Raw genomic sequence first — 27710 nt, 5'->3', positions numbered from 1 at the left:
TCTGGTCTGTGAAGTGGAATTCAGCTGTAATAAAGGTATTCCTGGGACTTACATAGTAGGTAGGTGTATAAATCATGTGCATATGCATACATTGTATTTATTGTTTTTTATTCTCAATATGTCCCTATGAAAGTGTAGTTTCTATAGACAATATTATTATTAATACGGTATTAATTATTGCATGTTGGATGTGATCACTAAAATAAACTTCTTTTATGTTTGTGGTTAAACATGATGTAGACAATGCACCAAGAAATGTATGAATTTAGAATGAATACTGAATCTGTAAAATTCTTTTTCAAATGCAAATATTTATTTGGAATGCAATATATTACAACATATAGATTGTTGGGTTTTTTGATAATTCCTCAAATAAAAATCACGCACGTACACAGATTATGTATTAACAGCTTCCCTGTATTTAGAAAATTACAATATAATCTATGCAGTCTTCCTGAGAAAGAATAAAATGCATTGTCTTTTATGCACATGGGGATGATTCACATGAACAGGCTGTGTGAGCTTGAATCTTATCAGAGAAATCTTCAGATTTATCCAGGTGAATTTGCTCATCAGCCAGGTCAAGAGTTGCTTCTGCAAGAGAGAAGTTACGTTAATCCACAAATAATCCAAAATGACCATAAATCTCTTGCTTAGTAAAGGGATAGTCCAGCCAAAATTGTAATCCACATGGATGTATTTCAGTTTTAGCAGTGTATTTAACCTTTTACCGCCGTTATGACATTGTATTCCGTCCAAACAGTGCTGGGCTTTAGCGCCGTTAGGACGAAATACAACGTCATAGCTGTTTGGTTGTCCTGAAGCCCACGGAGCTACCTGGATGTGATCGCAGTCTGGAGGGCGTGCCTAGCATCATAGGGATGCCCCCTTGACCAGATCCCATAATTGAAATATCGCGATCGCGTGCACAATCGCGGTATTTCAATTTGTCTACATCGGAAAGTTTTTTCCAATGTAGACATTATGACCCTGTCATGAAAGGGTTAAGTATGCACCCTGCAAAAGCATTTTAAATGCTGCACTTGCTCAGAGAGCCTAAGGTGCTTGTACTATCGGATAATTACTCCATTTGTTAATTGCTTAAACAAGGAAAAGGTAGGGAACAGCAGCCAAAACAAATAGGCACAGGAGCCAGGAAGCAGCCACCTCATCCACATCAAATCAAACTCCAAAACAAAGGGTGCGCCAGCCTTTGCCGTTTAAAGTAAAATTACCTTTATTGTGCCATGGTCCACAAAACAAACAACGTTTCAGACCTACATTAGGTCCTTAGTCATGGCTATCTGTGTATGCAGAGAGACTGCCTTTATACAAGTTAACAGGTGTAAAGCAATTACACTGGTGCAAATCAACTGCACATTAATTGTACAACAGCGCCATCTAATGCTGACAATTTTTATAACATTCAAAGATGGTATTTCTTATCTTAAGCAAGCACTGCGTATAATGTGTATTGACAAAATTTCAAAAAGGCACAATTAAAACATATACATACAGTCCCTATACATATAATTAAAAAATGAGAAGCTACATTTACATTATCAAAAACAATCATGATAAGACAGAATCCAGAAATAATCCTAGTAGCAGAATAGCAACCATCATATATACAAAAATGCAGGTACAAAAGATATAGACATGACTAAGGACCTAATGTAGGTCTGAAATGTTGTTTGTTTTGTGGATCATGGCACAATAAAGGCCATTTTACTTTAAACGGCAAAGGCTGGAGCACCCTTTCTTTTGGAGTTTCATTTGTTAATTGCTGATATAATACGAGCCCCCACTGGCGCTCTGAGGAACTGCAGCATTTAAAATGCTAGTGCACTGAGAATATCTAGCTATGCTTCACATGCACGTGTAAAGAAAAAAATGTTGTCATTAAAATAGTTATCACTTTTAATGGAAGCAATTTTGCCAATTCATGTATATTGCAAATATGTCTCTATTCACACATGTAATTAATTAATGTGCATTTACATTTTGACCGGAATGTCCCTTTAATGAAGAACACAACATTTTAAGTACAAGAATCAACTCAAGATTAACTGCAAATGGACTAATGGTTTTATTTATTTATCTTATTAGGGTATTTCACTATGCATTGTGCTCTGTTAACATTATCTAACCAAGATTTTTTATTTCAAAGTTGTTTACTTGTTTTGGTTGTCACATGAAAAACGTCATAATCCTAGAGTTATTCTTATTGTGTATAACTTTTGTTTTTGTAGCATTTTATAAATATTTAAGAAAGGTGGATTATGGCTAAAAAAAAAATAGATAAAATGTATGGAACTTTTTGTAGATATATTATGTTTCACCTGGAATTAGATCTATACTTTTTTGGTAAAATAATTTTAGCCCTCACCTGAGTAAAACTATTTTTTTTAATAACAGAATCTATTAATATTGTCTAAATTAAACATGCAACATGTAAATATATTATACTGCTTGGATTTCATTGAATCATTCTTTTTTTTTTATTATATTGAAAGGAAATACATATAGACCATTATATCTTCATGCAATGCAACATGTTCCCACTAAATGTAACTTTCTCACTTTCTAATTTAGCCATATTTAACCATTTGGCTACCAGGGATAAAGCAAGACATAATGTGGCAGAAAAAGGATGCATAAACAAGTTGTTGAACTACAATACTATGTAACAACATAAATATATTTGTCTAGGGAATTAATGCAGCTTTAAACTTACCAGAAGGAAGACAGTGGAAACCAGTAGTGACCTCTGCAGTCTTAACTGGGGAGCATCCCTTGAGACATTGTAAAACTGGACGAACAGAATAACATTTTGCATTTTCTCCATCAAGTCCTACTGGTTTGTCAAATTTCACCAGAGAGTGCTTAACTTTGCAGTCTACAAAACAATGTAATAATTTGTATGTGAATATTACATGTTATCATTAATTTAAAACTCTAAAATGTAAGAATGTTTCATGCAGTTATCCTTCTATATATTATTTTTTTCAGTAAATGAAACAAATAAAAAACTAAATTAAACAGATTTATTTCACCAAGTGAATTTCTCATTGTTGCTTTATCCAAGTTCAAGAGATTCTACTATATCCTAGGTTGTGGTTATTTATTATTAAAATAACATTTTTGTATTTTATTTGCAATTGGTAGGTACACCTGTGAAGTAATATACCATTACTGTTTTGTTAAAAATAGGTTGGTGTTATCTATTGTCTTAGAAATAGAAATTATATATAGCATATGTTTAGAAAATACTATTTAACAGTTCTAGCATTTCAAAAGACAATATAGATATTCCTTAAGGACATAAGATCCCTGAAACGTCAATAAATACTGTGACACTTTTTATCTAAAATCCTTGTAAGTGTGTCATTCTGTTTACATACTTAATTCATTTTTGCACCCAGGTTGCGGGCTCTGGGAGGGTGGATTCATTTTTTTAAATTTGTTTATATATATATAATTAAATATTTTATTAGATCGATAGATATTACAGATATATTTTGCAGCAGTACATATACGTTATATACCTTCAGAGCATCTTTCTGAATTCAGAATCCATGAATGACCAAAGCTCACAACATCTTTGGCAACATAACCATCTGGTGTCTGGAACTCCTGTTCATTTTCATCATCATGGCGACCACACAATCCACAGGTCTTGGCTTTCATCCAAATAGCAGTTCTTACCTATATATTTACAAAAATTGCTTGATGAATTTTAAATGTCATAAGTCTAGAATTAAGGATGTGAAAAGGATAGTTTTACAATAATTGACAAATTTAAGGTCATAATTATCTTGACCTCTTGTGTTTAATACATATTTTCTTTCCAGATATGAATAAGTAAGACTTTTTCATGATGTCATTTTTAATGTATATATATATACTGTATATGGAAATATTGAAGTTAATGGAAAAATTACATTTAGTAAAAGCTATAATGTGATATAAAGTTGATGGGTAGGGTGTGATGGACTAATTCTCTATGGCACCTTTTTACAGAAATGTTAGCTGATGCATTCCATGAGATAAAGTAGTAACAAATACAATAAATTAATTGAAAATAATAATAATAATCCTGCACTATGTATGAAGTCTGTCCAATTAATCATGCTTACACTATTGATATGTGTATGGGAAAACTAGATGGGTTTTCTGGAAGTTATGTGCGTCCAAATCCATGTTATAGCTGACTTAGGACAATTAGAAAACATACCAATTCTAAGTAAAATTTATTTTATTGGATGCCACAGGACATACATAATTTAGAACTTTAACATAACTCATCCCTTAATGAGACTTATTGCCCAATCAGGATCTTGGATCTTGAAACTTATGCTGCTGTGATGTTGTACACCAATGAGCAAATACATGTTCCATTATCACTTTAAAGGATGTGTGTCTTTGTTTCTAAAACAAAATCTAGTTCAAACTAAAGCAAGCTATAAGCTGTGTAACATACTCAGAATAGATATCTACAGACATCATTCATTTTATTAAAGATCCTTTATCATTGCAGAAAATCTTCCTGTACAAAATATTCATCTAATGAAGTATATTTTACATAATAAAAAATATGATGCTTGGACTTTTATGTTATAAACAATTACCTTGATATTTTCACCATCATAATGAAGAGCTTCAATACCATATTCTGGGGCTAATACAGACACACCAGTTTCCTCCTTAAGAATCAGGACAGATGGATCTGAAAACAGATAAAGATCATATTTTATCTCTAATTACATATCCTTAGGATAATTCTTTTAAATGCTTAAACTGTTTAATGTTCTTTGGATTCTTACCAGCATGTGATCTATATGGAAGGTTTTCTTCAGATAACTCTACACCATTTATTTTCATTTTCAGATTGTTCTCTACATAATATAAGTCGATGTCACTACATAGACATAAACAAATATATATATCAGTATTGAGGAATTAAAACCAGATATAGATATATAAAAGATATATTTACATAAGTCAACTATATATAATGTTGATTAGTGTTTTGTTGCTAGTCCGTTATATTGAAAATCCAAAAAGGGTAAGATATAGGTGTAGTTAGATTAATTGTGGTGATATTTTACGGCACTACGGTTACTGTGTATTCGGAGCAAACTAACCATTCAGAAAATATTAGTTTACAACAAACTAGACAGTTACCCTCCTAGTCTTCTTACCTGTTAGAAATTGCAGAACCAAAAATGTTTACTAATTTAGGACATCTTAAAGGCAAATTTTGGTCTATTTACTTTTTAAACATTTTTTTGTTTATGTGCCTGCCTTGTCCCCTTACCTGGCATCTGGTCATTCTGGTATCTTCACTCAACTGATGAAGATTTGACAAAAAATCCATAGCCCAGTTAGTAGACATTTTATATTATTAAGTAGATATGAGGAGTGGATGGATCCATATGACCAGATATAGATTGAAGAGAGATAACATAAAACCACCCAATTTAAAATCATATAATAAAAACAAGCTTTTAATTATGTCCCTTTCAAGAAAAGACATCTACCAATTTGTCAGGAACAGAGAAAGGTTCATGAGTGTGTAAACCATGCATTTTATGGTTTATAAAACAAGTTCTACTTGCAATGTGGAAGATGTGGTCAGATTAACAGCAATCATCTTTATCCTTGTGTAATTGGTAAACCAGAATGATCATACTTAAAATTTGACCCTTTTCTGGCTTTTGTAGGACTGTCTTGCACATTGATGGTCTTCAAGTATACAGCATTACAAGCACTGTCAAAGAACTAGTCTATGTATCTCACTATCCTGCAGCTAAAAAAGACCTATAAAAAAAGTACAGGAAAATAGAAGCCATATATTTTCTTAATATCTTAACTTTAGTCAGTAGAATTTTTCTGACAATAGACTGTTTAAATGCATGAGCATGTTTGCTATTGATCTCCATACAACTTCGGACCTATGAAGACTGGGTTACAATTCTGTAAGATTTTTAAATAAATATCTTTAGAAATAAATGATCAAATAAGTGGTTCCATATAAATCTAAAACATTAACATAGTACAATTCAAATACTGACAACCAAAGAGCCTCATTCCATATGATACCTTTAGGAGTGACATATGAAAAGTATAATTTTTCTAATTCTCAGACAGGACATGATTCCTCAAAAAGCAAACCATGTTTAATGGAAATCAGAAACTCACAACTACCAAGTCTTTAGAGCAAAAGCCATCCAAAATGTAATTGAAAAGAATAACTTTATAATCTGAACTACAAACAATTTTCAGCACAAAAATGTGCACACAAGATAATATACTAAAAAACATTTTACCAACTTTTCATTTTTCTGTTTATTTTTCTATAGTCCGCCCATTTTTTCACCTTTAATACCAAAGATATTAAGCCATTCTATTTTTCTACACTGCCCTGTAAAACTACAAAGCAAAAACAATACAAAAATGTTAAGGTTCTTTCTTGTCCCAAAGTATGTATCTCAACAACAAAATAAAGCACCGAGACTTCCAATCCTGCCAGTTCCTAAGGCAACTACTCTATGTACCTGATGCCAAGGACGTCTTTGCTAAAGCTGCTAATCTTCCCATACCAGGGGGCACTACATATTTGGGCATTCCACGCCTTCTGATACCTTGTTCGGAACCAACTGCCGAATTGTATTCCACTGAAACTGACACAAAACATCAGCAGTTGGATATCACATTACAGAAACAAGTCTGTAAATGTTTCTTTTTTAAATAAATATAAGAAACCCAAATGTCTCAGAAGCTTTACTCATGGAAGCTGACTTGAAGACAATTGGTACAACTCAACGAGATGTTTCCTTATAAAAAAATATTTTAGACAGTATGTTGGCGTATTTTGCCCATTTCCTTCAAGTTTATAAACTAATAGAAAGATAGTCTTTAATATTGTTGGAGCAAAATGCTGCTCGATGTGATTTAGATTATTAAATTCAAACTTCTTTCTCTGTTCCTTAGATACCAAAATATGAAACAAGGGAAATGCTTTGTGTTCAGCAATATGAAAAGGCCCATTATCTATTTTAATCTAATTCCTTCAATATCTTTTTTTATCAAAAGAACTATTTATTTTTTCCGGTAGCTTCTATCTTCAGAATAGTTCCTCAGTTCTCACATTTTTTTCAGCCTTTGCTTTATAAAAAGTTGCATATGAAACAACAATTTGCAGTGGACATATCTGTATGGGTTCCAGTTATAAAAATATTTTTGTATTCTTTCAACAGTGCCCACCCTGAATATATGCATTCTCCAATCATCAAAGCCAAAAATACACTCCACAAAAGCCTACATAACATAAATTACCCAAATAACATACACCTGATATATAACAAACACATATCTTTCAGATGATGTTGAGTTCACTTCTACAAACTAAGCTATGCATTTCATGTTTTGTTATATGAGGCTATGGTTTCATTCGATTTTACCTTTTATTAACATATTATCCTTATGAACAACAGGAAAATATCATAATGATCTCTCCAAGCATTATTTGTTATTTTCAAAACCAAGTTCACATTAAGTGCATCCACGCACTTGACTCATTGAGAGTCAGATACCAAAAAATACATATTTTAAATTAATTGAAAATACTTCTGATAGAATATATATATATTAAAGAGATATCAACAGCATTAAAAATACTAACTAATGTTCCAAAGGGTACTCATTTCTACCACTCATATTTGCCACCAATTTGTACCCTTTTATTAAAGGTAAAAAATATTACCTGCTATGGCTCCATTTTTGGGTGCCCCAGTAATCAAAATATGCAGAAGTGCTTGCTTCCACAAGAGTCCACTGTGAAATAACTGTTAAATGTTTGTTAAATATATCCATCACTAGGGACTGGTGCAAAAAAAAATAATTGGAGAAATCTTCTTTGCATTGAGCTTAAATTTTGATTCCATATGGACAAGTCAACCTAAAAGCTCCCTAAAGAATTTATTAAGGAAAACATCCAGGGACTGAAACATAAATTCATAGAGGATAGAGAATAAACCCCCTACTTTACAATATAAGGTCTAAACGAAATAATCTCAAAGATTGTTTGTGATTTCCCTCTGTGTCAGCAAGTTTTAAATCATCTTACCCCAAGAGTCAATTGAGTTAATTGTCAGTTTTAATGCCCAATAATGTCGAATATTAATAACAAAGCCTTATTTTTGATTTGCAATTGTTAGGTACAGCTGTGAAGTAATATACCTTTACTTTTTTCTCAAAAAATATGTTGATGTTATCTATTGTCTTAGAAATAGACAGTATAAATAGCATATGTTTAAAAAAAATACTATTTTATGTTTGTAATTTTTGTTGTTGTTCTTCTCAGTTGAGTTTAGTGGTTGTGCTATCCAATGAGGCAATACAATTTAGCCATTTGTAATTCAACATTTTTTTTAGCTACTAGCTACAATATTAATGAAGCTCATGGTCAAGAGCACTGTGTTTATTCTGTGTTAAAATTGAGGCAAATAACCAATTCCACTGGTACCTGCATCTCTAATTATGGAGCAATGCCATTTGTTATTTTACTTATACAGATTTAAGGATCATTAATAAAAGTATTGATACCATATTGATATAGCATACTGTGTCACTATTACTAAGCTTTAGGAGAATGTGTTAGATGAGTGTATGTGCTGCTGAAGACTATTTAGAATCAAGAAATACTGAAGCAGATGCTAGTAACAGTGTGATCATTAGCCACCTGAAGTTGTTATACTTACTAAGTGCCAAGATTAATATTTATGTCTTTGTTTAAAGTGGAGTCTTTTGAGTTTTTCATTGTCACCAAAAATTTCAATTCAGGGCTGCAGTCCTGCACCAGAACATGGGAACATCTTTCAGGCGAAGCATAGGCTAAGTTGACCCCATTGAATGTTTGGATTTGGCTTTGAGAGACCTTACATTGACCTAGGAAGTAGGAAACATAATGTATATGTAAAGTTATCTAGTTATATTATGTATGAAAGTAGTTGAATTTATAACATTGCTTATTCTACCTTGCAAAGACTCCATAATTACACGTGGTGCTTCTGAGAACATATTCCATGTTGGTGCTTGCAGGACTTCTTGCTGCATATGATGACCAACAGGGATGGACACTGGGATTTTCATACCTCGGTAATACATTGTAAACTGCAATTGTAATAAGTAGTAAACACATGTGAAAAAAAAATATTATAATAACTAAACTATGATGAATGCCATAAAAAATAAATTCAATTGTGTGTGTGTATAATATATATATATATATATATATATATATATATATATATATATATATATATATATATTAAAATAACAAGAGTAGAACAATGATACTTTTTATTGGACTAACTATACATTTATAAGATGACAAGCTTTCAGAAGAGTGTCTTCCTTTTTCAAGTCTGAAGCAATACTGACCAATTTGATAGAATTTACAGATTATATCTTAAAAGACAGGCTAAAAAGACAGAAAGTGTTACAGAGGTCTGAATGCAGGGGGAGGAGGGGTGTCATAAAAATCATGATGGGTGTTTAGGAGACAGGCAGATAGTGTCAGTAAAAGATTACAGGCATATCAGGATTATCCAACATAAAGTTCAGGAGTCACAATGCATCTTTTTAATTCCTGCCTTGTCTGTGTGGATCTAATGTATATATGAATGGATCCATGTTTACTTACATATTTGTGGAAGATATTTTACTAGTGAGTTGCTCAGTTGAAGCTTGTTTATACAGAAGTATATAATTTTGAAGAATCCCTAAGATAATTTACTAAATTTGGAAAATGGTCCCTCATTTGAAAAGGTTGGGTATCGATGATGTATTAAGTAACATTATTTATTGTGAAATAAAAGTATGTATTTACCCAAGGCACTTGGACAAGAACATCAAGAGTCCTAGGAGAACTTAAGGACAGAACAAGTTTTGCTTGACGCTGAGAGTTTTTCTTTAGCTTCTCGGAAAATCCAAGCATATAAGCAGCTCCGGGAACAAACTGGGAGACTCTAAAAATTAAATGAATGAATTAATACATGAATGAACCATCAATATGAGCCCTTGAAAACAAGCAATTGTATCCCAAAAATGTATTTGGTACATTTTAACATAATATATAGGACACTGGATCCTATTTCCACTGTTTGATTATAATTTTAAATTAAAACTTGACAGGTGATTTTATTCTGCAAAGTTCCTTTACGGACCCGTTGTTTGCATGTCAAAGACCAAAGTTTTTCTTTGACAGTTGATTTTTTTAAGGAAAGTGTGCCATTCAACAAGGAAGAGAGCCAATAGGCTCCCTTGCAAATTCATTATGATCTGGGCTGTGAAAAACAGTTCAAGTCTCATGAAAAAAAATGTGCAGAGAAGCCTACCTGTACATGAATATTCCTCATTATGTTCCTTAAAGGACCATTGTCAGATAGGCAGGTTAAGATTACCCATAACAATCTAAAATGGATGCTGCTTATATAAACTTACTTTCGACTAAATGATTTCAGTTTTGATGGAATTTTAGGCCAGTTCACAGTCATCTTCATTGCAGGCTGATTACCAAAATGACCGGTTTGTGCTTTCAGTTTAATCTTGTAGTCTTGACAGTTCTGGCCCCATTTGAGACTTGCCTATGAATGCAAAGTAGAGAAAAAAAATGTTGTATTGCAAAAAATGGTATTATGTTGTTTTTTGTAAGTTAGGCAATGCTAAATGTATATGTATGTATTTTATATTTACCTCAGCTTGATGAGGATTAACAACAATGCCATCAAAGCAAGCTCTCCATCTGCTTGTTCTTTGGATATCCACAATAAAGGCTTGTACTTGAGGCTTAGAGCTTGAGTAATCTGCATAAGTGATTATCTGGAAACCTTGCTCTTTGTTATCAGTTCTTATAGCCCGTGCCGTGATAACCAGAACTGGGGGTTTATTGTCACCCATGAATTTCCTCTAAAAAAATAAAAATGATTACTGGTGTTTTAGGTGAAATAACCATTTGACTGTGGTGTTATACTGTAGGTCATAATACTTACTCTCTGTTGTACAGCGGAAGCTCTGCTGCTGGAAGATGACGATGAAGATGATGATGAAGAAGACTGTGAACCTTGTTTACCAGTATTCTGTAAAAGGTATCAAAATAAACTTTAAGAAAATATTACTGCAACTCCAAGGGGTATATTTATGAAAGTGCGAGTGGACATGATATGATGTAGCGTATCATGTCTGCTGCACATTGATAAATGCAGACAGCATACGGCCGCTAGCAGGGGGTGTCAATCAACCCAATCGTATTTGATCAGGTTGATTTCTGTCCACAGCCTCAGAGCAGGTGAACAAGTTATGGAGCAGCGGTCTTTAGAAAAAAAGGTCATCAAAACTCCATATGGAGCTTGATAAATCAGCCCCCAAGTGTTCATCAGAAATATTTAAAAGGTGTAGTCCTATGTTATATGTATATGCAAAGATAATTTGTTGTTACTGTCTAATTAGCATCCATTAAATTAATTTTAATCCACACCAAAATGCAGAATAAAAAATAACAAAGTCTTTAACTTGATTGTAACACATTATAATTTGCCAAATGGGAATTTAAATAGTAGATTGAGGTGTCCAGGACATAGAACAGAATTATATTTTTAAAAACTTACTTTTTGTCTGTTTGCTGGATTGAAGCGAAGATTGTAAAATTGTCTATGCTTCTACAAAAAAAAAAAAAAGTCCAGATTTGTATAAGACACATAATGGAAACAGTTTTAATTACATCATTATCAAAACGCATGAGGAATAAACTTCTAGGCTCCAAGATTTTATTTGTTAAAATATTATACTGGTGATACCACTTTCAAATCTTTCAAAGTATTCTAATAAATAATATTTAATAATTGTTAATTGCATAATTATTAGTTAATTATTTAATAATCAATAGATGATTATTGCATAAATATAGTTATTGTTAATTAAATTGTTGTAATCATAGAGTGTAACTCACCCTGTCCTTAGACAGCTGTTGACTGCTGCTTTCTGAACTGCTGCTGCTGCTGCTACTACTACTGCTGCTGCTGCCTGTTTGTTTGTTTCCTTTGTTTGGTTGCTGCTGATGGTGTTGTTGTTGGTGTCTTTGTTTGCTGCCTCTAACAGAGCTGCTGCTGCTGCTGCTGCTACTGCTGCTGCTGCTGCTGCTGCTACTCTGTTTGCCTCTGTGTCTATGTCCTTGTCGATTGCTGCTGCTGCTGCTGCTGCTACCACTGCTGCTGCTACTGCTGCTGCTTTCACTACTGCTACTACTGCTTTGACTCTTGGCCCTTCTATTATGCCCAGGATTTTGGTTATTTTTGTTTTGTTCCTGGTTGCTGCTTGATTCACTGCTTGAGCTTCTTTGTTGATGACCATGTTTCCCTCTCTGCTTATCTCTCCGGTTTGACATAGAGGATGAAGATGATGAAGAAGAAGATGATGAAGAAGATGATGAAGAAGATGAGGGTGAAGATGATGAAGAAGAGCTGGAGCTGCTCGATGGACCAGGTCTCTTAGCCTCTACAATTTCATCAACTACCTGTCTAGAATTATGATGTTTTTGCTGTTGGTTTTGTTGTTTTCTGTCTTGTCTCTTCCTCTGACGTAAGCTTCCATTTCTGGACTGTATATATAGAAATAATAGTATATAAAAACATACTTCTCCAAAAAGTTAACAATTGGTCCAAAGTCAACCTGTTCACAAATTCACTTACCATAAACTCATCATCTAATCCTAAAATCTTTTTCAGTCTTATTTGGACTTCTGAGTCTTCAAGCTGTTCATCTTCATTTTCTTCTACTTTTACCAGGGCATTGATCTTAGAAGCAGCTTTTGGTCCAGTTGTGATTTCAAGCTGCAGTTTTTCAATTGGTGCATCAGTGCGAGCTGTGTAACATACACAATCAAAATCTTACATAACTTCTTGATTCATATATTTATGACAAGCAACTTAATTTCTGTTGAGTAGCACTGTACCTGGTTTCATTGTGACTTTGAATTCATGTTCTCCAACAGCCTGATAAAGAGGAGAATTTCTGAGAAAAGCAGCATTTTGTTGTTTAGCATCAAAGCATATTTGGAAGCCAAAATTTTTAGCTTTAACACAATAATGATATGATGCAATACGTCTTTGTGAAGACTGGTGTTGTACTACTTCTGCAGAATAGGCATATTTCTTGGATACAATTTCTGAGGACACATCCTACAAAGGATAACAAGTAAAGAAATGTTATACAAATAAACTAGAAGCAAGTGTGACCATTTCTATGACCCATATAAGAATACAAAGATAGATAGAAAGATAGATAGATGATAGATATATAGATAGATAGATATAGATAGATAGATAGATAGATAGATATAGATAGATAGATAGATAGATAGATAGATAGATAGATATGAAGTATAATCATTAAAACACTGATTTTATAATATACTTTTTGTGTTCATTACCATCATGCTAGCTCCTTCTGCTGAAGCTTTTCCTGTTGTCTCAAAGTGTTTCTTCTGAATGTCTGGCTCTGCTCCTCTTGGCAAAATTGGTGTCTTTTTGGCTGTGTCTAGTTCTTCCACATTTCTTGTGAAAGCAAATGCCTGAGTCCTAAGGAAGATATTGAAATATAATACAACCTTAGAAACAAAAATCTCTATATTTCCCTGATTGTAACTTAAACCTATAATTGTGCTGCTCAAAGCTAGAGTACAGTTAGCTATGCACAAATGTTCCTGTGAAGGAAACCCAAATTTCTTTACACTTAGCCTTTCCATAATAAAAATTAAATTACTTAGACATTAATAAAGAAAATGTTGCTGTCATTGAAAGAAATGTTTGATAGTTATTTGGAGTAGTCGATTAAATTTAAATTACCTTACTACAACAAGGTAATCTTCTTGCTGGCATGGTGATGTTTCAATTTTAAAATTTTTCTCTTTCATATCAAGACGAGCAGACAATTTTGCAGGTAGGTTTGTACGTAGCCTGGCATGGAATTCAAGACCACTCTGAATCAAGTGGGTATTCACTCCCATAGTTGCCACTGCATGCACTAATAAACTGCAAGAGAAATTAATATAATTTAGATTTACAATAAATTATGCATTCCTAAAATTCCTATAATGAAAAAAATATGACTTTTGCTACCTTGGGTTTAAATCAGTACGAAGTTGCACTTGAGATTCCAAGAGCTGTGAAACGCTAAAATCCGAAGATGGAGTTGGAGTAACCTTTACATCATCTGAACAAAAGTACATTAATAAGTCATCATGAGAAATTAACAAGAACATTGGCACTAAATATTAAACATCATGACTTACTTGAGATGGCTGCATGGACAACACCACAAGTATATAAGCTAAACTCTGCAGGAAAACCAACAGATGTGGGAACAATGTGTCGAACTTCTGTGGCAAGCAATGCATAGGCCCATTGTCCAGCAAACCCTCCAAGAAGCTTGTTCATCACATTCTTGACAACTGTATGTCTTTCAGCTGGCTCATTGAGTGCCTAAAACATACAGAAAAAAAAAAATTTTAGCTAAAAAAAATTGCAGTGATGTCAACAATTAGACAAAGTAGACATGTATTTCTGGATACCTGTATAATGGTTTGAATGACTTCTTTGTTTACTTTAGAGAAAGAAAGTTCTTGACCATATATCTTGATATAGCCAGACATAAGAAGATCTTGGGAAGGCAGTGATTTAAATCGCAATAGCTATTAAAAAAAAAAAAAAAAAGATTATTCACACCATTAAAGATACATTCTATGGGGAGAAAAAAAAAGTATAAAACATAATTCTCACTGTTTTCACAATCTGCATGATCTTCTTGCGCATTGGGTACTCCGAAAAGGGAACGTTCTGTTTTCTGAGCATTTCCTCTAGTCCTTCTCCTCTGATCCCAATCTACAGAAAAACATTGTAATGATGTTTATATATTGGGGCTGATTTGCTAAAGTGCGGACGGACATGATATGTTGTAGCATATCATGTCCGCCGCACATCGATAAATGACAAAAGCATACGCTGTCGACATTTGTCATTGCACAAGCAGTTCTGGTGAAGTGCTTGTGCAATGATGCTCCCGGGAAGATTCACAGCCAATCGGCCACTAGCAGGGGCTGCCAATCAGCCCGATCGTATAAGATCGGGCGGATTGAAGACCGCAGTCTCAGAGGCAGTGGTTAAGTTATGGAGCAACAGTCTTAAGACCACTGCTTCATAACTACTGTTTCCGGCGAGCCTGAAGGCTCGCGTGGAAACAGGGGCATCAAAGTCTATTCGGAGCTTGATAATTCGGCCCCTAAGAGTGTAATTGCATAACACACCAATTATAATGAGTTATCACAATATTTAAGGTTGTTTTTTTAACCTCCAACTTCAATCCCTTTTATTTTCTATATGTTTTCCCTGATTAAATAATTTAATAAATAAACTTATTTATTTTTCACACATTTCTACTAATTGGGTTTTATGCCAACTTTGATTAAATTACATAAATATAATGTACACTTTTTATTTATTTTTCTCTCATTTTACTAATAACAATGGGAAGCTTTCATTTTCAACTTTTTTTTCCTCTCTCTCTCTCTTCCTCTTTATCTTCGCTAGCTCCTAGTTTTCTCTTGATTTATTATTTTTCTATTTATTTATTTATTCTAAAAATGAAAAAAGTTTAAATGGCATGAATAAATGCAGAACTAATTTGTGCTAATTTATTATTGTGTTTTCTATAGTTTGTCAATAATCTCTCTTGGTGATAAAAAAAAGAAGCTCCATAGTTTGGCAACTGAAATTTCGTTTTTGTATTCAGTCAGATTTTTGATAATGTACACCATCATATATTGGTCCTTATTCATGGAAGTGGGAGTTTATTTAAAGGGGCATAATACTCATATGCTAAATCACTTGAAACTGATGCAGTATAACTGTAAAAAGTTGACAGGAAAATATCACCTGAGCATCTCTATATAAAAAAGGAAGATATTTTACCTCACAATCTCCTCAGCTCAGCAGAGTAAGTTCTGTGTAAAAAGTTATACTCAGCTGCTCCCAGCTGCAGGTAAAAAAAATAAAAATATGAAGAAATGAACTGCAGCCAATCAGCATCAGCAGTGTTGAGGTCATGAACTCTTTTACTGTGATCTCATGAGATTTTACCTAACTCTCATGAGAATTCATAGTAAGCTTCCTTTAGCCTGAATAGGGAAATAATATGAGAGTGCACGAGGCTCATCCCCTTAGCTGTCCCAGGACAGACATACAAATATGCTGCTTAGAAATCCTTTACAATCGGATGTGGCTACTGAGGAACTTTTGAGGTAAAATATCTTTCTTTTTTACATAAAGATGTTCAGGTGATATTTTCTAGTCAGCTTTTTACAGCTATGCTGCATCATTTTCAAGTGTTTAAACATTTGGGTATTATGTCCCTTTTAAATTCATGCACATTCCAATGTGTGTGTGTGTGGGGGGGGGGGCTGAAAAGCAGCACAGAAATACTGTAGTTACATTTGATTTTGAAGATTACCCTGGGCCTTGCCCCAAAGGCAATTTAGAATTTACCTCTATGATATCAGTTGCTCCTCCCGCAACATTTGTTCTGATTTTAGCGAGAATGAACACAGGGAACATGGTATTTGCACTATTCATAATGTAGACTTTGGCAGCAGCACCAGCCATTAGAGAATCTATGAGAAGACACCATAAATATTTATGAAACAGTAGATATAGTAGATTAATGCAAAACAAATATGCTGCACTATACATGAGGAACCGTGATCCACTAAGCAGATCAGTAAAGAAATGATTATTTGTAATGATTTGTATAAACATCTATGATATCTCAGCCAAGGAATAAAATAATGACTAACATACAAATACATCCTATTAGCAAACACACAACAAAAATAAAAAGGATAAAAAAGGACAAAATATAAGTAGATCAGTCCATTACATAGAAAGATTTCAAAAATGCACACTGGCATTAAGGAATCAAATATATCAATAAAATATAGAAAAGCTTCAGAGTGTATCTGAGAGCTAAATTAGCAAATTATATTTACACAAGGCTGGATAAAATGACTCAGTACATTTTTTATCTTCATGAAGTAAAACATAATGGCTCCAAATGAAAGATTTTAAACCATGTAAAGATAACTAGGAATGTTTTTATGCACCTACTTACATTTGGATATCATAAATATGGAAGTTTATAACAATAAGTATTTCTTATTATTATATGTATAATCTGATTGGAATGAAAAACAACCATTGTTACTCTTGTACTCACAGGGGTTCAAGATGTGGCACTCTGCTCCTGGACAAGGCCTTTATTTGGTTGAATGTAAAACTTGCAAGTTGTAAATTTATTTTGCTCTCCTTTACCACCACATTGGCAATGGTTGTTACTAAAGCCAGACCTGGCTTAGTCTCAAACAATGCCAAACATGCCATCTGTCGGACTTCTGTACGTGCATTGCGGTTCATGAAGACCTGGAGTAGGATTTCTTGCACCTAAGATAGTAAGAAAACAACATTGCACCAATATATTAATAGGGGATATTTAATTAATTAAACTTGATTCTTTCCTCCTCTCTTACTACCTCCTCACATTGCCACCTACAGGAAGTTTCTATAACTGCACTTATTTTCTGGAATTCTATACCTCGACCCACTTGCCCCAGACTTTCAGAGCTTCATGTGTTGCCTAAAACACTAATGTTAAGGAATACATACCACATACACTAACCAAGTTCTCTAATTTCACAACTTAAATCCCTCTCCGTATCTTATAAACCCCTCATTTCTCCATTTAGCATGTAAGCTGAAAAGCCCGCCAGTCCTGTACACCACCGTCACACAGGAGGAGCCATATCAAATGATCGTCTACCCTTTCCTCATTTTGTATCTGATTTTTGCTAGTTTTCCAATGGCAACATCACTGAACAAAATGTTACTGCTTTACAAATAAATATCACTTACTTTTCGTTGGTCTTGTTGGGCAATGTTTCTCAGAGCCATGACAGCATCAGTCTGAATTCTGACTGGGAGCTGGGAAGCAGCGGAGGAAAAGCCGGGCAAGAACTTCTGGATCTGTTTGATACTTTGAGGTTGCCCTGCATTACCCAAAGCCTTTAGTGCCAGGGAGATATCCTCTTCATGTGCCTTGCTGTGGGCCTCAGCCACTAAATCATGGAGGGGCTAAAATAGAATGGAATGAACTATAAGAACCAATGAGGACAACATTGATCCACAGATTCCCAAAATATGCAAACAGTAGGGCAGAAAATGGGAGGAGATGTGCCTGGTTCAACCTAATGAAAACATTTTATGTGAATGGGAGTAACAATAATTTATGATTTTTCTATACAAATTAAAAATACCTAAGCTGGAATTAATAACTATCACAAGTCTAACACAACAAATTCATATTATTATCCTTCTGTTAGCTAGCCACTGTAATTAGAATTTTCAATTATAATCAGTTAAAACAGTCAAATGTGTGTTCTAGAAAGCACAGCAGGATTACTATTAGGATTGGCCTTGCCTTTGTTACACAACATTAACAAATACTCACCTCTAAAGCTGCTTCTGGACAGCCACTCAGATGTTCACAGTACTTATTCACCATGGAGCCATAAGCAAGGATTGCAGCTTTGTACACTTGACGATATTTCTGTATCTTTGGATCTTTTACTAATTCCTACAACACCGAAACAAATAGTTAATAGATGTTCTACAAAGAAAATGTTTGTAAATGCACAAATTGGGCCCCACGTACAAAGCAGATGTGGATGAGGTTCCCAACTTCAGAATTTGTCCGCCCAGTTTCACAGTGAATCGGCAACTTACACTGTATGTCTGCTGCCCATATGTACCTTTACACACTCAACTGAGTGGGTAATGAAACCCCCTTCTCTCGTGTGACTAATCATGTGAGAGAAGGGCCTGTCGATCACTCAAAATTAAATGTTTGGTGTGATTTCTATCCACCATCTCAAAGGTGCCAGAAATAGTAAGAAGCAGCAGTCAAAAGGGCTCCATGGCAGAATTTGCTGCTTAATGACATGGAACCCATTTTTGGATGTGTGGAATATCTTATATATTTGCATATATACGTACAATTATATATGCAATTAATTACTTTTTTAAATAAATATAGAATTAAAATATTTTTTTTTTAAAACTCTCATACTTGTCTAAATACTTTGAATTATAAATATGAGCAAACTAGAGTGGCTTCAAAATCTATTTTTCATGTTACTATGATTAAAGGGATACTAAACCAAATATTTTTTGTTCATGATTCAGATAGAGCATGCAATTTTAAGCCGCTTTCTAATTTACTTCTATTATCATTTTTTCTTTGTTCTCTTGCTATCTTTATTTGAAAAAGCAGGAATAAAAACTTTGGAGCCGGCCCATTTTAGGTTGAGAACCTGGGTTGCGCTTCTTGATTGGATGGCTAAATGCAAGCACCAATCAGCAAGCCCTATCCAGGGTACTGAACAAAAAATAGGCCGGCTCCAAAGCTTTCATTCCTGCCTTTTCAAATAAAGATAGCAAAAGAACAAGGAAAATTTGATAATATGAGTAAATAGAAAATTGCTTAAAATTGCATGCTCTACCTGAATCATGAAAGAAAAAAATTTGGGTTTACTATCTCTTTAAGGATTTGTTTCAAATCAGTTATAATTAAAATACTGTTTTTATATTTGTATTTGTTTATATTCTTTTGTTTATCTATATTTGATGTGTTTAATTTTAAAGCCGATTGAATACTAATTACATAAGTTATGCTATATTAAAGGGACAGTAAAGTTTAAATTAAACAATAATTCAAACAGAGCATAATAAAATTTTAAACAAATTTCTAATTTACTTCTATTATATTATCAAATTTGGTTTGTTCTCTTATGGTATCCTATGTTAAAGAGACAGTAAAGTCAAAATTAAACTTTCATGATTTGTATGGAGCATGCAATTTTTTAACAACTTTCCAATTTTAATCTGTTATTAAATTTACTTTTTTCTCTTTTATAGAAGAGTAAAACTAGGTAGGCTCATAAGAGCTCAGGAGTGTGCACGTGTCTTTAGTAATCTATGGCAGCAGTGTTTTGCAACATTATTTGTAGGTTTGTTATATATTTTGAAAAACACTGCTGCCATAGAGTACTAAAGAAACGTGCACACTCCTGAGCTCTTATGAGCCTACCTAGTTTTACTCTTCAATAAAAGATGCCAAGAGAACAAAGCAAATTTGATAACAGAAGTAAATTGGAAAGTTGTTGTTTAAAAATGCATGCTCTATCTAAAACATGAAAGTTTAATTTTGACTTTAATGTCCCTTTAAAGACCCAACCTAGGTTGGCTAATTGGACCTTAGAAGCATGCACGTGTCCTTATCATTCTATGGCAGCAGTATTTGCAACACTATATAACATTTCCATAAACATTGTTGCAAACACTGCTACCAGATAACTAAAGACACCTTCACGCTCCTGAGATCAACTGGGATTACTCTTTAACAAAGTTGACCAAGAGAACTAAGCAAAATGAATAATAGAAGTAAATGGGAAAGTTGTTTTAAATTTCATGCTCTATTCAATCCATTTAAGTTTACATTTGATTTTACCTTTAACGGTATTACCAACATACCAGAAGTAGGATAAAAGATATATCTATATCTGAAATAACTTACAGCGGAAACTTGGAAAGCACGTTGATTGGATCTTGCAAATTGCATTGCCAGTGTAATTGTTACTGCTGCTTCATGAGGGCTCAGGTCCTGGTTGTGAAGACTCTGCTTAATAAACTTCAGGGATTCCATTGTTCCAGCAACAGGGATAGCATTCAAGAGCCAACGTCTGGATCAAACATAAAGCTCAGTATGATCATTCAGGTTTATTATAGGCTTCAACTTCAAAAGTGATTATCAAAGTATTTTATATATAAAAAATCCTGGATGAATCTTATTTATTTCTAATGATCATATCTACAAAATTATATTCCCAAATCTAAATTATTCATTGTTCAGTGCTATTTTCTTCCTACACATGGTTTGAGTACAGCAGGTCATCATTATCAGATATTTGTAGAGCGCCAACAGATTCCACTATAACATAGGCGGTATACAAGATACCATTTAAGGGATCAAATGGGTAGAGGGCCCTGCCGAGAGTTGCACTTTTGTAGTCGGCTCTTATGAACTTGACCTACAAACAGCTGGGCTCAAAGGCTTACATGTTAAGGGGTTCAAGTGGATAGCAATGGAGTTAAGAAAGGTTAGTGTAGGTTGTATGAATCCCTAAGTCTTTAGGGAGCGCTTGAAGCTTTCAAAAGTAGGAGACAGGTGAGGTGACATATTTGGTGACATGACTGGCACACGCTCCTTACCTATGCACATGCACATGACCTCTGGCTGTATCAATAGCAGGTTGCTTACATGTTAAGAGATATTGTTGTAGCAGTGATAATGTTTAATTAAATATGTTTGCATAACTATGTATTTCAAATGTGACACTAAAGGGAATTCCAGTGCAAACTATTATGGGCTACTTTATAACGTTTGCAACATAATTTGGGATCAGCACAAAAGATTACACTAGATGGGATCTCTGAGCAGATTGGTTCATACCTGTACTGAGGTCTAGCAGAATACTGCTTCCAAATGCCCTGGAGGCCTTCAGTAGATGATAAACGTAGAAGCTGAGTAAGTTCCAAAAATTTGGCTGGAGCATCATTGTGCACTTGCTGTTGATTATTCTGTACAAGGTGTTGCAGAGTTTCCTCTATCTATTTTATTGACAATAAAAAACAATCATAAATACAAAATTCCAATCATTTATCATTTTATAGAAATTAAAAAAGCACTGAATTACCTGGGGAAAATTAACACTGGTGTGAGATTCTTAATCATGCAAGAAATTGGTTAGACTAAAGTCAAGATGATCAAAAACTCATCAGAATGGTGAAAAATCACACACATTTTTTAGGGGCTTTTTTGATAATTATATTGCAATGTATCTGTCTCACCTTCACACTATGTTGCTTTATTTAGCAAATAGATCTTGAAATGCTATGATTTGTGGTTTAGTTTAATGATTTTAATAATTATTATGTACCTGTCCTTCAGGGCTCTTGGTTCTAATAAGATGGATAGGAATTTGGTACACCTCAGAAGCCACCTGATAATGAAGCCCACCGCGGTTCTGCAGCTGAATCTGTGGTGCATACGTCTGACCACCTTTGGTTCCTGCCCAAGTTATTACTTGTCTATGGTGTAGAAAGAATATCAAATATTAAATATGCTAATTCATATTCTGTAATTCAAATTATTTTCTATAAATTATGCTCATCTAGTCATTTAGTATAATTATTCAAAACATAATTGAAAACAAGAGAAATCTCAATGTATCCTTCCTTGTAAAATATTTTATAAATAAATAAAATAATACAGACAAAGCCTATAGGCTGGTTCCTGAACCTGTATTATTATTTTTTTCTAATTATCATTCAAAATGAATGTTCCACCAACTACATGGATAGAAAGATAGATATAGCCATATAGATAGTTAAATATGCATTAAATAGGCAAATATAGTTTAGGTCAATTATATTTATTTCTTACTGAATGAGATTTCTTGTTTTTTTTTAAATATTATTTTTTTAGACTAGTGAATATGTCAACCATGTTATAGCTGGATAGACATATACATCATATACAATGGTTTTATAATTTCTCTAAATATAATACTCACACCCCTACACAGGTGTTATAAAATGGACTGGCATATAAGATGACATTTCTTACTGAAAAATAAATTCAAGAGAAGGAAGAAATACACTGAAAATAGCATGACAGTAAAGAGGTGATTTTAATTTCTGCTGTATCTGATTCATGACAGTTTAATGTTAGGTGGACTATCCCTTTAAGCTATCAGCTATTGAATCAAACATCAATTCGAATTTTAAAATAATTGTCTAAAATATTACACTGTGTGTCCTAATGTCAGCATCAATGTTTATCTTTAATACTAATTTCACATATATATACTTTCAAAGTATAATACACAATGTAACAAATGGCACTTACAAGTTCTGATGAGTGAGTTAGCTTAAAATGTATATTTAAATCCGATTGGCTGATATCATAAATCATGTAATTATGCATATTCCAATAAAAATTGATTGAAAAATTCACTTAGTGTGTGGGTTGTTTAGGAGTTTGCGTCAATATTGGTGCGAAAAGTGTTGCATCAAATTTGGTGCGAAGTGGAGAGTGGGACTTGTATTACATGTCTTAAACATGGTGCAAATAGATTTTTCCAAAAAAATAAAAAGGAAGTTAGCTATATTATGTTGTGTATTTATTTCATTTTTATCTCTATATCTATTAGTGCGACAACTTTGGGGCAAAACTTTTCAAAAAATTGGGAGAAATAATATTGTCCCCTTGCTTTGTAATGAGAGACAAAGTTGTAACATAACCCATAAGTAGTAATGTATTTTTCATTTTTATCCCTATTTCTACTAGTGCACCAAATGTGGAGCAATAATATTGTTTGATTTATACAATTTTAATAAAGTTTTTAATTTACTTTTATCATGTATTATATTTAATTCTCTTGCAGCATCAAACATAAGCTTTCTTTGTTTACAGACTCCCATTGATTTCTATGGCATCAGCGGCCTCAAGGGAGCTGGATTGAAAACTGGTTACGCTGTGTCGGAATAGACGCGAGCGTACCTGTTAAATGTTTGATAAATTGGGAAAATGGTCAAATAGAGTCGAATGTGAATTTGAAACATCTGTAATGACGCAAGCATCGATCTGCGTTAGATTGAGATTGCGGGAGCGTATATTTTGTCAAACATTTCAACATTTGACGATCTTGACACTTTGATAACTATGATGAATCATTTTTGCAACAAATACGACGTGGGATTCAAGCTTATTTTCAGTTGACGCTTTGATAAATATCCCCCTATATGTTGACTGGGTTTTTCTTCTAGCATTTTTCTATCTACTTTCCGTACTAACTCTCTTACTTCATTAATGTTATTCTTATTGTACCCTCGTTCTATAAATTTATTTTTCAATAACTCAGATTGATTCTCAAAATCTTTATTATTGATGCAATTTGTTTTAATTCTCAAGAATTGCTCCTTGGGAATTTTCTCTCTTTCCATCTTTGAAGGTGACAGCTCATTTTGTGAATTTAGCTATTGGCGTCCACTTGTTTAAAATGGGTCTTGGTATTTAATTTCTTATCTAGGACAAATATTTCTAAATCTAAAAAGGTGAATATTTGATTTGCTTTTTTCACAAGTAAAGTTCAGGTTGCGATTATTATTATTCATAGATACAACAAAATCTTCAAGGGATTTTTCAGTTTCTCATCAGATAATTAAGATATCATCTATGTAGATATTTTAACTTTGCTGTGAATTTTATGTATATTTAAGATGAAATGTTTCTTGCTTTTAGATTCTGTCACAAATTGCTAATTTAGCTGTATTCATTCAGCACAACAGTATACAGTCCCTCTCTTGTTGAGGTTTTTTGTTTTCTAGCTATTTAACCTCTTAAGGACATATGACAGAATTTTTCCGTCATAAAACAATTGAGCAAACTGAAAGCTGTGTCCTTAAAGGGTTAAAAGAGCTAGAAACAATATTGTTTTCAAATAACTTTATACTGTTCCTGCTGCATGATATAGAAAGGTTTGAGCAGGCTATTTGTGGCTTAATCTAAGGTAAGAAAGACTAAAGTGTAGACTGTCCCTTTAACATCATGTATAAAGAAAACAATGGATGCGTCTTAGGTCAATTATATTTATTTCTTACTGAATGAGATTTCTTGTTTTTTTTTAAATATTATTTTTTTAGACTAGTGAATATGTCAACCATGTTATAGCTGGATAGACATATACATCATATACAATGGTTTTATAATTTCTCTAAATATAATACTCACACTATGAATAATGGAGTTAACCTTGTTACTGACAACACCAAAAAAAATATTCTTAAATGATTAGCCCAAAAAATACAAACATATTTTAGTTTACCATAACAACATAATTACTGTAAAATGTGATTAACCCCAACTTCATAGACATAACAGCCTTAGAATTTGGTTACAATTTTCTAACCATTGTGAAAAAGAGCATTATTTTACAGAAAACGTGATTGATATTTGGGCAATAAATGTGTATGGTATACAAATCATCTAGGTAAGTGCAATAGAGAATACAGGTAGTTATACTGAACAGCCTTCCAACATGGGTGGAAGTATAAAATGATAAAGAAAATTGAAATAGGTTTAGGATATGTAAGTGCTAATTCTTAAAAAATTTGCTCAAAATATTGTACAGTCTAATCAAATAATGAGCAGATAACGTTTTATATCAATTTAAATGTTTTTATCATCACTTCATTGTAACAAAGAAGAAACATAGACATGGTCTAATACAGTGTTGCTTAAATTCAGTCCTCAAAGTACCACTAACAGGCAGAATTTTTCATGAAATCTGAGAGCACAGGTAAAATAATCACTTGATCGGTAACCATGGTTACTAACCTGCTCTTGCACATCAGGAGATTATTTTACCTTTTATCTAGTTCAGATTTCATGAAAACCCAGCTTGTTACTTGAAGAATGGAGTTGAAAAACACTGATCTAACAGATCACATTCTCCAGAAGACAGTCTACTAAAAATGAGTTTAGCTCAACCAAATACAAAATACAGGTGAAGTGTGTATTTGGATATAATTTCAACATAAGATGACAAAATAAGCCATAATATTACAAATACAAACCTGGCTTCCATAACAGCAGCACCATTGAGTTCAGCAAATGGAGAATAATGATATATCTGCCGTGCTGAAACTTCCATTATAAAAGCGCCTTGGTCCCTCTTCTTCAACTTGTAGGTGTATGTTGCTGTTCCACGTAAATTTTTTCCCAGCTAAATTAAAATATATAAGACGTATTTAGTTGAAGTGATGTGTTATTTTCCATTTCCTCTATAAAAGCTAAACATAAACAGAACGTACATGTTTACAAGCTATGCAGGACTCCAAGAAGGCAATGCCGACATTCTTAGATACTTTGTCTTGACAGTTGTTCAGGTCTGTAGACTTATCTACAATGATTTGATCTCCTCTTCTGTCCTCTTGAACCACATATCTGGTGTGGCAGACCCCACCAATGCTTGACTAAGACACAAATATATATGATTAGAAAGGTAAGCAGAGAAATGTTAGGTTTGTTTTTAAAAGATAATAAAATAATAAATGGATCTACAATACAGATATGTGCAATGAAAGTACAGTTAAATTTAAAGGACTAAAAACACAGTAGAAATCAACAAGTGCATAACAAAAAAAATACAATTCAATAGCAATTATTTGATGAAAAGTGGATTTTTAAAAGGCAAACTTAAAAAGCTACTTAACCCCCCCACCCCTGTATCATGTAAAATCCATCAGCAAATCACAGACCCACTTAAGTAGAGTTTAAGAAATACTACAAAATAACTAATTAAATCATCCTGTACATATTAACATAAGTTTCATTCTTTAAGAAGTCAACAGTATAGAAAGCAAATGCTGAAATTGTGTCACTCAAATTGTAGCATTAATTCCTCTTGACATATGTTTTGAAATTTGAATGTTTCTGTCACATCAGCATATGAATATTGAATGTAACAGCAGCATATTCAAATTCAACATTTGAATATAACATTGCAACATATACTTATTGCATATATCGTTGAGTCCTGTACTCTCTCTCCATGACGTTTAAGACAATCAACAATTGAATTTGTATTCTATAATCTAATGCTACATTTTATATGAACTTTTTAGCTTGCAAAACAAATAATGAATGTTTGACAAGCAATTTAACATTTGCAGACAGCTTTTATTACTTTTAATTAATGTACCATAACATTTGCCCAACCTTAGTCAATGAAATTTGTAGCAATTATTATAATTTTACGGAGCAATATATTATAAAACACAAAACTAACCTCTTGCAAGTCATAAACATTTTGTGTCTTTTTGATGGTCATTTGGAACAAGTTCAAGATTCCTCTGTAAATGTTGACAACAGTGTCTGAAACATCATCGGAGGCATAGATGTTTCCAACCCGTCCATTGTGGTATTCAAACTTTACAGGTTTTGTAAGCTGATCAGCAATTATTTTTGTCAACTTGGATGACCGCGTAAATGGATCCTTTGGCCACACACCATTGTACTCCTTTATTTCTGGAGATTGAATCTAAAAAAAAATAGATTTTTTCTTTGAAGGTGCACAAAAAGATGATGGATTTAGCTAGATATATATAATACAATGTACACTATTACTAAAATGATTCTGTAGACAATGAAGGCAACATATTATACCCAATAAAAAATATTAAATCCCTGAAAGATCTATAAAATTCTAGTCAATCTTGAATTTTATAATTGCATTTATTTTATTAGAAATATTTTTAGTACTAGTTCTTAAAAACAAATTTCTATTGTCCTATGAATATATATTTATTACTTCAGCCAGTGTGCCTGGCTCAAATTAAATACCTACCATGGCAGCTGGTCAAGCCTGGGCACAGATGGGTGGAAACTTTGTCAACTTTTGATTGTCACTGAATATATCTCAT

The 27710-nt window shown here is 33.2% G+C and overlaps 1 protein-coding gene across 1 annotated transcript in view; it reads right to left on the bottom strand.

Annotated features, from left to right (window-relative positions):
• Positions 1-291: 291 nt before the first annotated feature.
• Positions 292-27710, bottom strand: part of LOC128640735 (vitellogenin-A2) — a 47697-nt gene continuing 20278 nt past the window's right edge. The window contains exons 3-33 of the mRNA XM_053693162.1: positions 27077-27328; positions 26100-26261; positions 25863-26011; positions 22163-22313; positions 21676-21833; positions 20740-20905; positions 18616-18741; positions 18021-18239; positions 17329-17552; positions 16602-16797; positions 14841-14942; positions 14633-14752; positions 14354-14543; positions 14181-14274; positions 13908-14093; positions 13493-13640; positions 13016-13241; positions 12753-12925; positions 12014-12661; positions 11673-11723; positions 11058-11144; positions 10762-10974; positions 10510-10652; positions 9896-10034; positions 9042-9177; positions 8766-8952; positions 4827-4921; positions 4632-4729; positions 3549-3708; positions 2738-2899; positions 292-594 (exon numbers count right to left, since the gene is read on the bottom strand). Coding sequence (XP_053549137.1) covers positions 482-594; positions 2738-2899; positions 3549-3708; positions 4632-4729; positions 4827-4921; positions 8766-8952; positions 9042-9177; positions 9896-10034; positions 10510-10652; positions 10762-10974; positions 11058-11144; positions 11673-11723; positions 12014-12661; positions 12753-12925; positions 13016-13241; positions 13493-13640; positions 13908-14093; positions 14181-14274; positions 14354-14543; positions 14633-14752; positions 14841-14942; positions 16602-16797; positions 17329-17552; positions 18021-18239; positions 18616-18741; positions 20740-20905; positions 21676-21833; positions 22163-22313; positions 25863-26011; positions 26100-26261; positions 27077-27328 — 5274 coding nt within the window. The 3' untranslated portion in view covers positions 292-481. The remainder of the gene's footprint in view (positions 595-2737; positions 2900-3548; positions 3709-4631; positions 4730-4826; positions 4922-8765; positions 8953-9041; positions 9178-9895; positions 10035-10509; positions 10653-10761; positions 10975-11057; positions 11145-11672; positions 11724-12013; positions 12662-12752; positions 12926-13015; positions 13242-13492; positions 13641-13907; positions 14094-14180; positions 14275-14353; positions 14544-14632; positions 14753-14840; positions 14943-16601; positions 16798-17328; positions 17553-18020; positions 18240-18615; positions 18742-20739; positions 20906-21675; positions 21834-22162; positions 22314-25862; positions 26012-26099; positions 26262-27076; positions 27329-27710) is intronic.

Source organism: Bombina bombina, chromosome 10 (genome assembly GCF_027579735.1).
Source record: "Bombina bombina isolate aBomBom1 chromosome 10, aBomBom1.pri, whole genome shotgun sequence".
Lineage (NCBI taxonomy): Eukaryota > Metazoa > Chordata > Amphibia > Anura > Bombinatoridae > Bombina > Bombina bombina.
Note: the sequence above shows the minus strand (reverse complement) of the source record. Positions and strands in the feature narration are given on the sequence as shown.